Genomic DNA, 15,307 nt, shown 5'->3' on the forward strand with positions numbered 1-15,307 from the left:
CTGTTCTACCACTGCGTGCGCGGTAACGGGAAATGCTCTGTAACCCCAGAACCGCCTACATTGTACTCGATTGCGCACGCACGCGTACTACACGTGTGACAAGGAGGACTCTTTTCCACGCATGCGCAGGTGCGAACTCGAGAGAGCGAGAGAGAGACATCGTAGCAGCGATCTGTGACCACCGCGGTCGTCGCCGGCGGCGCTGAACCAACGGCGCTGTGCGGAGCTGCCGCGGACCAGTCGCTGCTGCTGCCGACGTGAACCCAGGGGACAACCAAGCTCGACGCGGCGGATACATCCCAACCAGCACAACGTCGTGCCAACACAGCGAGTGCTACCATCGCCGTTCGACGCCGTCCGCGCCGCCCCAGTGCTGCACGACCCACGACCGGCTGCTGCACCAGGTGGGAGTGGGGTCGCCCTGGTCTTGCCCGGGTTCCGCCACTGGAGACGCCATGGCCACTCGCAAAAGACCGCCCGGCTACGGAGGCTACCTCAGCGCCTACCACAGGTCGGGATTCGTGTTATCTTATTGCACATTTTTACATAACGCGGAAGGGGCCCCAGACCTGATTTAAATTTACGCGGCAACTTCTTCGAGCTGTGACGCATTTTTGGTCCTCGGAGCATCGCTACGAGTGCTTTGGGCGCAACGAAAGCGCTATTAGCATTCATCCGGGACACTAGCATAAACCAGACACTCAAGGTGCCTGCTACTGCATGCTTCTTTTGTATGTTGTGTGCGTTTGTACAGCCACAAGCCTTATCATCGTGGGCACAGGAGCCCGTGCCGTTTGACACGCTCTGGTGATCGACTAGCGCAGTCTTGAAGTTTGTACGTGTAACCACGACATACGAGATTGCGTGCGCCGGAAGATTTTCCAGCGCGCGCAATCATCTCTTAGGCTATGGATTAACGGATGATCGCGCTCATACGTCGTCTGCTACAGTTCACAGGCAGACAGCAAGTCAATGCACATGAAACTGCATGTTTCATCATTTCCAGATGCATGCTAGGCGTATGGCCAGGACCTCTGAGTCCCGGCGTATTGGCCGAGGTCGTTTGGTTCCCTACATGATTTTTAATCGATTCAGCACTTGTTCGGCTGCCTGCATGCCCTATAGCTCTGCCTGCAGAGCCGAAGCATTAGCACGTGCCTGAGCGCACTGTCGTGACGATCAGGTGTTGGTCCGACTCGCGTGGCATTGCGTGTTGCGCAATGTTCTCTCCTATAGTTCTTCGCTTCCTCCGTGCTGTACAAGACGGTCTTTGCCATGGCTGCTGCTGTGACCAATCTGTCGCGTGACAGGTGACGGATGGCTGAATCTATAGACGCATCGTATCGCAGTCATCCATACCAAAATGAAGCGCAGAAACTAACTAAGCAGCATGGCGCGCGTGCACAAGAAACTATATATACAGGCGATAACTGTTTGTACTGGCAGTTCAATCGTGGTGACGGACATGCTGTTACCTATGGCAGCGGGTGATTGGGAGGCCGCACATATACTCCCCCCTCTCTCTCTTTCTCTCCGACTTGCATTAACTCCTGGCACTGGTGGTGCGTAAACATAAACAGTGCATAATATTACACGCTGCATAGTTTTTGTTTGTTTGTGCACCTCATGTATCGCTTCGTTAAGTAGTCTGGTTCTTCAATCGCAATAGTGCGCTATAGCGATAGAGAAATACGGCCCTTGCGCGGGGCTCGCGACCGTGTCGCGTGCGCGGCACCGCATTACCGTAAACTCCGCAAGGCTACATTGACAGCGCTTTCGATGTAATATAAAAATCGCCCCGACACTGCCGTATACGCAGAGGCAGCGTCGCATCCGGTGGCGTAAGACCGAAGGGCGCATACGTAGTTACACCCGCCTGCTCTTATCAGTCACAGCAGCGCGTGCTCAAATTTCCGAGAGGAGGCCCAACAAGTGTCGCAGAACAGTCTGGAACTTCCTACCGCGTGAAACGCCGGACGAAGAAGATAAATAACATCCGCAGAGCCTTGTCTCGACTTCTCTGCCTCTTTTGCTGTTTCCTTTCGGTTCCAGAACATAAAACTTCGCACAATTCAATGTACCTTTACAAAAACTCATTTAAACGTGGTACTTTCTCAGTCTGACAGCGTGCCCTGCCAACCTAAAAGCAAGCTTACTTTAAGAATAAAGTGGGGAATCGTCTGTTAAAATGGTGCCTGATTATTTGTTATTGTACTGTTAGTTGTGTTATACTCTGAACGCACGCACACCTTGTCGCCCGGAAACGACTTTCCCACAACCCTGCGAGCCGTCGGCGCCGGAGGGCCGACGCCTGTTTATCCTGCGGACGTTTATATTGCGCAGCCTCGCCTTTCGTGACACGCTGGCGCGTCTTCGGCGCTGACAGCCTGGGCGATGCCTGGGCTGGACGTCACCGAAGCAGGCACAGCCGTCCACGCTTCCGACATGCCTCGCCGTTATACACTTCCGTATTTTTTACTTTTGTCGCCGTCACTTCGACGTCTAGGCAAAGGACACGACACGGAGAAAGAGAGAGAACCGGCGTCAACGTTGACACTGCTAAAAGCGACGTCTGAACACGGTTCGGACAAGCTTTGTTTTCTTATGTTGCAGACGACGGTTGGTCGAAACGGGAAGGGAAACTAGAGGGGACTTCATTTCAGTCAAGTACAGTCACCGTGTAAAGCTGACAGTGAATCCAAGGAAAGCACGACGTGTGGGATGAAATCTTCCCAAGTGGTCTTGTGTAATAAATGTTCAGCGTAAGGCTAAATTAACGCCTATCTTTCGCCATCGTTTTAACGCGAAAGCAAGTGAAAGTAAAGAAGAAAGAGGACATCTTGACGTCAGTCGGAGCACAGCCAGCCGAATGAGATCAGTTTGACCGATGTTGGTTTGACCGTAGTTGGTTTGAGCGAAGTTGGTTTGACCGAAGTTCGTTTGACCGAAGTTCGTTTGACCGAAGTTGGTTTGACCGAAGTTGGTTTGGCCGAAGTTGGTTTGGCCGAAGTTGGTTTGGCCGAAGTTGGTTTGGCCGAAGTTGGTTTGGCCGAAGTTGGTTTGGCCGAAGTTGGTTTGGCCGAAGTTGGTTTGGCCGAAGTTGGTTTGGCCGAAGTTTGTCTGACCGAAGTTTGTCTGACCGAAGTTTGTCTGACCGAAGTTTGTCTGACCGAAGTTTGTCTGACCGAAGTTTGTCTGACCGAAGTTTGTCTGACCGAAGTTTGTCTGACCGAAGTTGGTCTGACCGAAGTTGGGTTGACCAAGGTAGGGTTGGCATAAATCGGCCTAATTGAAATTGGTGATGTTTTCTATGTAAATAAACAGATGGAAGTCCTGCGCTCATGTCGTTTAACTGTGCGCCATCACGTAGTGTCTATTCGCGCTGTAAATGTGCAGTTTTCAAGAACAAAGGTGAGCAATACTGAAGAACAGAAAGGCAGGCAGGTGAACTAGACTTTGTCCAGGTCGCTGTCCTAAACGTCCAGAGAGGGAGGGAGAGAGAGAGGACAGGAGTTCAGCTTATGTGCGTGCACTGGAGAAAGCACAGCGTTTATGCACCATTCTGTGAAAACCTGGGGAGGGAAACTTCTGGCAGCTGGTGGCGGGAGTAAATAAGCGCGAGCGTGGGACACGGTGGAAAAATCCCCTGTTCGGGGAATGCGAATCACGTAAAAAAAACAAAGGGAACGCCGTTGCCGCACGACGAGCCCATTCTAAGGCACACGGCTTTAAAAAAATAACTCGAAACAATACTTAGCAGCCCACGTTCGCTCTATTGTTGTTCTCATACAATGTGGCTCTTACTCACCGTACGGAATTCAATTTTACCGGATTTATCGTGAGCCCATCCCGCTGGGAGCGCCGGTCGTGTAGGGCCTACGCATACGAGGAGGATTTAGACCACTTTAGGAATTTTTTTTTTATTGAGAAGTAAAATTCATAACCATGTACGACCTCAATTAATTAGATTTTTCGCATAATTCTGGCGCACTGGAACGTCCCAGAGAGAAACCACACGTTGCTATGAAAGGAAAACTCGTTTAGTTGGAACGCGAAATCGCGCCTCTTCGGTTAATTCGACCCCCCCCCCCCCCGACTTCCATCATCGGCCTCTCATGAGTGCAACGGTTACTCAAAGCTTGAAAACAAGATATTCAGCAGACGGCTTTAGCAGTAAAGCCGTCGGCTGAATATCTTGTTTTCAAGCTTTCTGCAACCGTTGACGCGACGCTGTTTCGTTTTTCTCTCTTCGTGGCCGACGCTCCATCCACCCGTGAAGCCATCCGTTCTCGCTTGTGTCGTGCCGTGTTACGCCCCCATATTCAGCTGTCGGCTTGCTCGAAACGTTCGGCATGGCGTCGTGTGGCAATTGCACGGCGTTTTATACCGAGGCCAAGAAAATGATTTTTTCAGTATAGTATTTAGAATGGTTACTTGAGCGGGAAACAGACTGGCGAGAAATACGGCGCGAAGAAAAAGCACGCTCGCGATGCACCGAACGCATTAATCTTTTTCTTCGTTTTGTCGCCTCTGTTGATTAGGCCTTTCGAATGATTCGAGCAAACCTTAATTGTGGTCCCGCAAGAGTTGAACTAACGGGAATTCGAGTGCAACAGAAGACAAGCAGCACCGCACGGAATATCTATACAGAAGCCGGGCATACGGAGTGGTGACGAAAACACTGCAACCAAACAATAAATTTGTCCTTGGTGAAATGTTGTATGTGCATGCCTGAGGAGTTCACACAGGTAATAAAAAAGCATATATACGCAGTAGACGCCGCACACCGCGAAGGGATCCAATCCCGACGAAGACTCGGTCGAGCTATCGACGAAGCGTCGATGGAACCAAGTTCTATACATTCTCCACAGACTCGAAGATAGCTAACTAGTTTCGAAGCTGCAGTTTCTATTGTATAACATTCTGCTACCATTATGTACTCCCTCCCCCCTTTTTTTTAAGTTCCCAGATTAGATACGGAAGCCAGCATCTCCGTATACGTGGATAAGTTAACCGTTTCCTCTCGCTTCTTGTCGTAAAAACCGATTTTCTCTGCCTGAAGATGAAGATACAAGATTGTGCGGCAGGTTGGCACGTTGATCCTACATCTAGAATTTTCGAGTCTACACACAATATTCGAAATGCACTTCACGGGTGCTTTTCGTCGCCTGTGACGACACAATAGTATAAATTTTCACGCAAGCCGACAGGAACAAGCCTAAGTTATTTCAGAACCCTTCTGCATGCATGTGATTTTTCACATTCAATCATGCCTTTTTTTTTACCTGATTGCTTCCAAGCTTCATTTCCAAAAAGAAAAAATAAGAACATTGAACTCGCAACGTCCGTCGCAATGCACAATGTGTCGCACGAGGATACACCGCAACGCGCATCTTCACCGCGCACGCAGGCATCGAGGCGGCGTCGGCGCGGGTTCGTACGGCGGCACCAGCAGCAGTCGACGGGCGGTGGACCGCCGCTTCCTCTCCGTGTACATGGCGCTGGTGTTCCTGCTCCTCTTCGGCTGCCTCTTCCTCACGCAGCTGGTGTCCGACGCGCCCAACCGGGTGCTCGACCCCCTGGAGCCCGGCATCCTGGACAGCCTCTTCCAGGTAGACTAGACGCGTTAGTGCGTGCATGTTCGTGAAGCGAACCTCGCTTCCAATGTTCCCAGAAGGCCGCAACATCATTTGAAGAGAGAGTGTGTTTGTAGGGAATCGCTTTTGCTCGAGCGAGACGTCGATTGGAGATCTGGCTTTTCCGCTGCGTGTTTTTTTACCTCGCCGGCCCAATTTAATCGTGATCCCACCGTACCACCGCGCACTCCGGCTTGTCGCGGCCCAATTTCTCGCACAAAGTATAAGATATGGCACTGCAACGCAGTGTAGTGCAAGTTATGCTGCAATGTCTTGCGTCTAGACACATTTTCGCAATTTTCTCGCGGACATCTGCGCCCGTTATCTAAGAGCGTTTTCTTCACAAGCAGCGAAGAATCGTAGCTGTGGCTACTAAAAGGGGCCGCCTGTGTCAAAATGTTACAGCCGAAAAGCAACGAGAAAGAAAACTCAGGTATGGCTTGATACCGAAGTTAGCTGAGCAGAAAGACGACGAAAACTGACAGTAGGCGAAATCGGGAGGAAGAAAGTGACTGATACGCTGTAAGTTTCCACAGGTTCTCGAAGCATCATTGTCCCTCCGAGATGCGCAATCGCGCAGAGTTCAATTGCGACAGCAAATGATATCTAACCACGCTAAAGAAACGACGCACCGTCTCGATGAAATCGGATCACCTTGAGTTTGAGTTTGAGTTTATTCAACCACATGGCAGGTACATGAAAGTGCACATGAACGTGGTTAGGTGTGATGGGGAAAAAGCTGCATTTAACAGCTTGACTGGCCCCATCACCCGGAAATAACATTTCATTACAAAATTACAGGCAGCGGAGAGCGACAAGTGTTAAAGCCACCTTCGTTAAAGCGCCGTGTGTATACGCTGTGTATAATACTTTCCTTTCTGGCAGTCCGTGGACGACGGCCGCCGCGGAGACTCCGGCCTGTTCCCGGGCAGCCCCGACCGCGAGGGCGACCTGCCCGGCGACGTCAACATGAGCACGCTCGTCGAGCTGGCCGAGACGCGCGGCGACCGCTGGCAGCGGGTGCGGCGCACCAACGACCGCTTCTACGTCTTCTCCGCGTACCTGGACGCGCGCCGGGTGCGCATGGTGCGCGTGGTGGCCGCGGCGCGCACGCGGCTCACGGACCGCGTCGTGTGCCGCCTCTTCTGGCGCGTGGTGGGCGGCGAGCACGACGGCGCCTTCCAGTCGGCCACCGTGCTCGCCTCCAACAAGCTCATCCGCGAGAACTGGAACCTGCGCTACAGCGCCTTCTTCCTGCTCTGCCCGCTGCCCGCGGGCGTGACGGGCGAGGTGCCCCTGTGGGTGGCCATTCAGCGCCTCAACGACCGCAGCATGCCGCGCAACCTGATGGCCGTCCACCGCAAGGACGACGACTTCGACAGCCGCCTGCCGGAGGAGCGCGAGCTCGCCGTCTGCGTCAAGCCCATCCACTACGAGTACAACAAGGTACGCTCTCTCTGTACGGCCGGCCCTTTCGCGACTTTCGCCCCGTCGTCCAAGTCGCAAGTCGTATCGCAATCCTCGACTTGTGAATAATAAGCGATACTTAGCGTTTGTGCTGGTTCGCGAAGCCTCTTGCATGAAGTCTATTGCATATCATATGCGTATCCAAGATGCACATTCCTGGAAAATTTTACTTGCGATGACAACCTATACTTAGTGTTCGTACTGGTTAATGGAGTCTTTTGTCTCAAGCATCTTGCGTGTCATATGTACCTCCGAGATGTAAAATCACGCATTTCTTTTTTTTTTTTTTTGCCCGGAATGGCAAATTGCAAATTATGGTTGCATTGGGTCGTGGAATCACTTGTGTATGGACGAACCTTCGACGGAGATGGTACAAAATGTCACGTCACAGGGACAGAGACAGGTCACAGAGACAGACCGCGCCCGTGGCCGATGTATATGTAGCGTCGCGCCGCCGCCAGTCGGTGCGGTGATTTCGGCGAGTTCTGTCGTGCGCTTCGATGGGCGAACCTTCGACTTCGACTTCTCAGACAGTAGTTCTTCCCGGCTCCTTTGGACGTCCACGCAAGTACGCGAACCAGGCCGAGGCACGTCATGCGAGAAATGACACGAGGGAACGTGAAAACAATATCATTACGTTTGGTAAAATGAGTATAGTCGTTGGGAAGACGTCGAAATGCTTTCGCATTCACGCACGTAGGGATACCTATAGGTGCCCGTGACTATTTTTCTTCTGCTGGCGCAGTACCCGTCGTTCAACCCTTATTCTGAGACATTCTGCTATAGTGTGTTCACTCGTTTCATACACAGACACGTGGCGCGCGCTCTCGACGCCGCCGTCGTCGTGCCGTCCTGGTGTTGACGGCGCAGGCGCAGCTCGCGCGTGGAAAGCTTGGCCTCCAGAGGCACGCTGTGCGTTTGGTTGGTAAAACTACAAAGTGGACGCATCGTCACGGTCTGCTCGCTTTGGGCTTCGCCGTCGGCATGAACCTTGTGCGCGGCCACGTCATGGCGCGTTCCTGCCGAGGAGCTGTGCGCGTATACCACGGCGCGGTACACACACACACTACAGTCTGAGCGGAACAGACAGCAAACGTCAAGCGTAATCACCTTATTGACAAACTCTGACGGTTTCCCGTTCGCTCGTGCGCGGCTGCCGGCGTTCTGCGATCGTAGCGCCAGCGTTATGAGACCCCTGGCACACCTAGGGCGCTGTTTATGCGGCGCGACGGCAGTAGTCTCGCCTGCTGCACCGCAACATGTCGCCTCCGCGCATTTAAAGCGAAAGCTTTGCTGGCCGCGAACTTGCGATTTCGTCGTGGCGGTGATCCGAGGAGGCACATGACGTCACAACGCGCGCCTCGCCGCGGATATCTCTCTCGCTCGCTCCCTAGTCACTACTGTGCATGCGCCACTAGTAGTACCGAGACGCAGGTGTTCCGGCGCTGCGCCGCGCCTTTCCGCCCCCGCCGTTTGGTATGACGTCACACCGCGTTCCTCTTCGTTGCGCTCGCCTCCGCTCGCTTCGCCAGCTGCGTCGCATGCCTGATAACATGTCCGAGGATTGAAAACGAGAGCTCGCGTGCGCCGCAACCACAGTTGAGGCGGCAGTATGGACGGCGAAAACTGTGAAAAGCAGGAGGCGGCCTGGAATCGTCATCGGAACGAGATAAAGAGGAGACGAATCGCCCAGGAAACAGACGAACAGCGCGCCGAACGACTGGCTAAACGCCGCAACATAGCTAGACAACCAGACTAACCTGGACTTGCAATCAAGATTAACCAAGGCTAACCATGCTATGACTAAGCTTTCGCTACGTATATCCTGGCATAGCCGAGCTAAGCCCCTGCCAATTTTTTAGAACACCGTGCGAGGCATAGCGTTTCACGTAATACTTTTTGTAGGAAACATCATGGTGCGAAAAGCCCCAGCGCAATGCAAGGCCTCGTTATCGCCTTCAACGCTTCGCCTTCGGCAAAACTGCCAAGTTTTATTGCAAAGATGGTTAGTATCTATAAACTAAAGCTTCTTAAAGGCATAGTGACTCAAGAGTTCACTTCGGTTCGTAGTGACTCAGTTTGGTTCTGTTCGAGCTCTTGAAAGGAAGCTGTAGATTCTATGTGTATCGGTCAGCCACTTATCTTCGATCATTTCGGTGACGTCTCGGTGAAGGCTAAGTCCTTTCAATATCAACGTTTCTCAGCCTTTTTTTTTTCTTCACAGCGCGCAAGCATAGATGGCGGGTGTGGTGATGTATTGTGGACGAAACCTTTACAGAATGCGTGAGATCGTCGCTGAGTATAGCAGGTACTAAAGGACTGTGGCAAAGCATTGGCAAAGCATGTCGAACCACAATACCGCTGCACTTTGGTCCAGAAGTCATGAACAGTTGCAGATACCAGCAAAACTTTGTGAGCGGTTACAATCAGTTCGTATCTTAGGACGTTTCCAACGATTACGGCTTTGATTATTTGACAGGCCAGCTGCCAACTAAATGCCGGGATTCCCTGCCACAGCGTCATTACACTCGTGACAGCAGCTTTAATGGCCAGTCTATATAGTGTTGGTGGCGACATTCAGTTCGTTGAGCTAGAAGCGACAGCACGAATTGTCGCAAACTTCCCTCGTCGCCGTAAGTGGCGACATGTCTTTCACTTGCCTTTACTTCTTACTTGTGGTTTCACACGACTTTGTGACTTTTCAAAGCGACCATTTTCAACAAAATATTGCGTTAAGAATGTAACAATTAGCAACAATTGTGCATATTCGCCGGCACTGAGTGCTTGGAATTTTAGACGGATGCAATGTATAGTGAATAACGTCACAGTAATGTTTGAAGCCACGAGCACGAGGATTAGACAAGTCCACGTACTAACAGTAATTCACGTGGTATATAGCTGAGCGTGCGCAGCCCCAGAGTTCTCGCTAGTTCCTTTTGTAGAAAACTCGACGATTCGTTCTTGGCCTCCGAGATCGGGCGCAGCACGCGCGTCCGCCCGATCTCGGAGGCCATGCTTAGCCTAACCATCGCCCCCCCCCCTTTTTTTTTTTGGCCCACGATCACAGGTTTTGCAGTTCGCCGAGTTCATCGAGCTGAACGTGGCACTGGGCGCGTCGCACTTCGTCTTCTACAACCACACCGTGGGTCCCGACGTGGGATGCTTGCTGGAGCGCTACGCGAGCGAGAACCTGGCCACCGTTCTTCCCTGGGAGCTGCCCATCGCGTCGCAGCGCGAGATCCGCACCGAGGCCCTGTTCGCCGCGCTCAACGACTGCCTGTACCGCGTCATGTACCGCTTCCGATGGGTGGCCATGATCGACCTGGACGAGTTCATCGTGCCCTCCGGCAACATCACCATACCCACCATGCTCAAAAGGCTCCAGGACAGGAACAAGGTATACATCCATCAAGTAACAAAACATGCAGCAACCGACATGCGCGAGCGCTAGCTGTGTGCTTCGTCTGTGTTATATCCCGTCGCACAGCATGGTCTTCGATTATTGCCCAAGTACATATACCAACCGACCCAAATGAGCTTCTTTCGTTGCATGCTCTCTTTCAGCTCTTGGAAGTGTCAATTACGGGCACAACCCAGTGCTGTGTAATGTTTAAGGAACGTTCGTCACGCTTGCCGCGACGTACGGTGCGCCGAGAATGAACGCAATAGATCGGGAATATCATAGTAAAACAGTGTGCCAGAAAGTGACAAATGTTCAAAACGTATAACTCGTAAACCAAACACAATGCAAAAACGCGGTTTCTACCAATACGAAGTTCTGTGAGTTTCTGCGCGACTGCCAGAGAAGCGCGGCCTACGAGTCGGAAGAAAACGTCGACGAACTCACGATACGTCGAAGTTCACGGCGCATCGTAAGTCACGTGTGCTGGGGCTCGTGCAGCTGCCACTTATTGTGCTATAGTGTTAGCAGGGAGTGCTTGAGGTGACGTCGGTGGCGGGTGACGATGCGCACAGGGTCGCGGGTCAGAGCACTTGGTTGTCCCAAGCACACACGCGTACACACGCGTGCCTGTGCCTGGCGCTTCACAATCGCCGTTCGCACAGCCGCCCTGGATATCGGCTGCCGGTTCCCGGTAGCCCCGGACTAACAGGTGGCGTCGGACCTCGCTCCTGCTCAGCGGTGCTAGGACCTTGCTCCCTGACTCCGGGCCGTTAGAGCTGTCAGGGATATATGCCTGGATCTCGTTGGCTGTTGGCTACAGTATATGTCTGTCTTCTGTCGTCTCGGAAGCCCGACTTTTCGGGCACACGCTCTGCGTACGTGTCCCGATCTCAGTACACCAGACCTTCCGAGCAGGACGAGGCCACCGCTAATCTGACATTACCTGAATACACGAACCAATCGTTACGTAACACGTTGCCATCATTCCGTCATCATCGTTCTCTTTTTACATTGTTATAGTAACCATTGGGACCATAGAGTTTCTCACTATAACACCTAGAGGGAAATCTGGCGCCACCATCTATGGGAGTTTCTTAAGGGGGCACCGTGCCGTCATGGCAATGACGGTATATGTGTCTGCGAGGCTCGTGTTGGCTGGTGTTGTAAGAGGCTTCGTCTAAAACGTGGATATGGCTACACAAATAACGCGTTCTCAAAGTAAAATCTCCATAAAATGTTTCCATTCAGGCATATTACATCTTTACTACCCTACAATGCATGACCAAGCGAAGAAAAGCAAGAACAGACGACAAACTGTTTCAAAGCGAGCGCGAACCGTGTCGTCTGTCCTCCAACTTTAGCGGCCCGCTGACACTTTTTACGTAACATATAGTAGCACACACGATAGCAAGTTCTCATAGCTAAACAAAACATGCTTTCGCGTAATAATAAAGCTAAAACAGGTTTCCCCGTGCTGTTTTAGTAGAAAATGAATCATTGTGACAGACGGAACGGTACTTGCCAAGCGCGTATTCAAGGTGTCCTGTCTCTCCGAGAACGATGCCAATCCGAAGTCACAATATACCGGCATTCCCATGCATACCACAGCGCAGCAGCACCATATTTCCCTCTAGGTAATGTAGTGAGAAACTCTATGATTGGGACAGTCGAGGCGCGCTCGTGCCACCGACGTCGGCGCCATCGCCATCGTGTCGTGTCGGTATCGAGGCGCGTACGCGTCGCAGCTCCCCAGCGACGCGCAGTGCACGCGTCTGCAGAAGCGCTGCAAGTCAAGTGCTCGTCAACTTACCGCTCAATCGGCTCTGCCGGAGCCTGGACAACGTTGCGGCTTCCGCTGCTGGCATGGGCGTCGTGTGCGGGCGCACACAACGGCGTCCCTGACGAGCTGCGTGTGCACATGCCACACCGTGCTGCATGCACCGGTCCGAGCGCAACGAACAGGAAAAGTCCAGCTGAATTTGGCAAATCGTTTCACCGGGCGCTGACAAAGGTTTTCCATCGGTCCCCCCGCGCACAAACGACAAGCGACGCCTATAGTATAGCGCTGCTGCCGGCGTTCTTCATCGCGCCAGAGTAGGGACGCGCCCGATGAGTGCAAAGGGGCACGTATCTTTTGGACCAGCCAGCACTTACTTGCCTTGCGTGCCGCGTTGCCTCGTCCTGTTAGAACGCCGTGCGAGAAGCTCGACCGCAGCGCTAAGCCTTCCTATCGTTCTGAACGCTGCGCTTTCGGGCTAAAGTGCCAATTTATTCTTCACTCACCGCGTGACTACACTCGGTCAGGTCATAAATTTCCCTTCAGCCCACACAAAGCTGCACTTTGACCGTGATTGTGCATAAATTTGCAATGAGTTGTCATGACAGCAAAAAGAATCTGAGTATATATAGCTGTACTCGGATATACTTATACATCAGAAAAACAGATGATCTTTACGACACCCGTTTTTACAGATTTCAGTCCACAGGTTGCTAAAACGTCCCCACCTAGGGTTTACCCGCGACATGGGCTTATCCCCTGCCCATTTTTCTTTCGTCTTGTGTGCGTGCGTGCGTGCGTGCGTGCGTGCGTGCGTGCGTGTGTGTGTGTGTGCGTGTGTGTGCGCGCGCTCCCTTACTATCTAGGCGCTTGCCTCAGTCAAGTCCCTCTAAGTCATTAAATTCGTCCGTGGTGATTCTTTTTTTCTTCTTCTTGCAGAGCGGTCGTGCAGGCGCCTACTCGTTCCGGAACGCCTTCTTCTACCTGCAGTGGCCCGACGACCCAGTGGCCGCCAGCGACAAGCTCCCTCTGGTGACGCTTCGCAAGACCCTGCGGAAGCTGCACCTACACGCTCATCGGCAGCGCTCCAAGTGCATCATGGAGCCCGAGAGCGTCGTGGAAGTGGGCAACCACTTTGTCTGGGAGTTCCTGGCCGGAAAAACGACCGTCAACGTGGCCTCGAGCGTCGCCTTCCTACACCACTACCGCGTGTGCGAGTTTGGCGGCAACGACTGCGTCAACGCCACCTCGGTTCGCGACACCAAGGTCTACTACTGGAAGACGCGGCTCCTGGAGGCCGTCAGCCGGAGGATGAAGATGCTCAGGCGACGCGACCTCGCCTGTCCTGGACAGCCGCCGCGGGCGAGACCCGGCAACAAGACCGCGATGGCGGGAGCTGCACCCGTTGGCGCTCTCACCTCACCGTCGTCGTCATCGTGACCGCGTGCTCTAAGATGAGCAACGGGAACGAAGCTTGCGTGACGGTCACCTTGCAGAGGTGCAATTATGCACACGTCGCGGCTCGTGTTTAGCAGGCGTCCCAAACCCTGACTCAACGACGACGTCGTTGTCCACGACCCTGCGAGGGATTCGGCATCATCGACGTGCTCGATGTTTAACCCTTTAACCCCGGTTTGGGACGCGCGATGAGGTTCGTACTCGTGTTTGAGCTCACCGTTTCTCAACGCTTTGGACAGGAGATTGCCATGCGCGCAGAGGCGCCTTTGTAAAATCATCGAGTGTGCAGGCCCACAGCGAGAGACAGCTGGTGGATCCTTGTGTCCGAGCTCTCATGCCAGTCTCCGTGCATCTACGAAAGGGTGGACTACGACTGAGCAGCACGTTCTTGGTCTATAGATTGCCGGCGTGTGTCAGTCTCCGGCGCAGAGATTGGGAGATAGAGAGGTCACGTGGCGATTGATATCTGACGTGGCCGCAGCCTCCACGCTCTGATGAGCAGTTTTCAAGATAATGACAGCAGGCCTTGCACGAGGAAGCAGCTTCCTGATATTTTACTTCTATTTATTTTGTCCTTGGTTTTAGCGTTTCTGACTTGCGTCCTTGTATTTCCTGCTGCGCCTTGCCGGTGGTCCTAAGGGTGGTGGCCAATTGCTTCTCACGACCGTTTTGGCCCACTTGGTTACTTCTGCCCGAATCTGGTAGTCAGTCGTAGACAGGAGTGACTTCGATGTCTCGTGGGAGGGAGTTGGCAGTATTGACTGCGCAGGAGGGTTTCCCTCGCATTCCCAAAAAATGTGATTTTGCGTAGCCTTTATGCAGTTGCAATGTTGACAGTTTGGTTTGGTTTCATCCGGGTAGATTTTGGATAGTCGATGGGGGCTTGGGATGGAATAGGTTTGGATTTGTCTCCAGATTGTAGCCTTTTCCCTTGTTAGTTGTGTACGCGGACAGATTGTGTTCCTTTTATTGATATTGCCAAATTGCTATCCTCTCAGTCCACAAAAAAATGCGATACGCTTCACGTCAGAGGTCCCATCATGCATGCATGCTGCTTCCACACTGTCCACTGTCAGCATTGTTGCGGTCATCTGACCCGTTATTGAACGCTAGCTCACCAGGAGCATTTGATGCGCGCTCGGCGGACGTTTCTCGCCTGCAATTATAAAGTGTCTCGGGCCGCGCACTTGCCACTGGTATTTCTATAACTATTGTCGCTACGGAGCCGAAACCCTTCACAGGAACCTTTCCATACATCTTTCAACATAGCACGAGATCGACAGACGAAAGCGGAGTTGCGACTGCCACAATAGGCGCGTTTCATTCTCCCCGTGTCCAACATTATTGGTAATTGCGTATGACCTTCGAGATGTTCAGCGCTTCCCCTGCATCGGAGCCCATCCACTTTGTCAGTGCAGTTCCCAGTTAACTTTTGCGATAAGTGCATGGAGCCCGCAACGTGTGCGAAACCTGCCGCTGCGTCGGCAGGACAGCCTGTCGGACAAAGTCACCGTGATGGCGTGAGATTCGTCCAAGCCAAAGTGCACTCTAGTCTAATCCAAGCCG

General features: G+C 52.7%; 1 protein-coding gene across 1 annotated transcript; it reads left to right on the forward strand.

Annotated features, from left to right (window-relative positions):
- The first annotated feature begins 273 nt into the window (after positions 1-273).
- On the forward strand, positions 274-14,366 carry LOC126526449 (uncharacterized). The gene is made up of 5 exons (XM_050174362.3): positions 274-511; positions 5,411-5,612; positions 6,522-7,082; positions 10,171-10,500; positions 13,223-14,366. The coding sequence occupies exons 1-5, from the start codon at positions 456-458 to the stop codon at positions 13,721-13,723; spliced, it is 1,650 nt and encodes a 549-aa protein (XP_050030319.1). The 5' UTR covers positions 274-455; the 3' UTR covers positions 13,724-14,366.
- Positions 14,367-15,307: the final 941 nt, after the last annotated feature.

The sequence above is a fragment of the Dermacentor andersoni genome, unplaced genomic scaffold, assembly GCF_023375885.2.
Source record: "Dermacentor andersoni unplaced genomic scaffold, qqDerAnde1_hic_scaffold ctg00000039.1, whole genome shotgun sequence".
Taxonomy (NCBI): Eukaryota; Metazoa; Arthropoda; class Arachnida; order Ixodida; family Ixodidae; genus Dermacentor; species Dermacentor andersoni.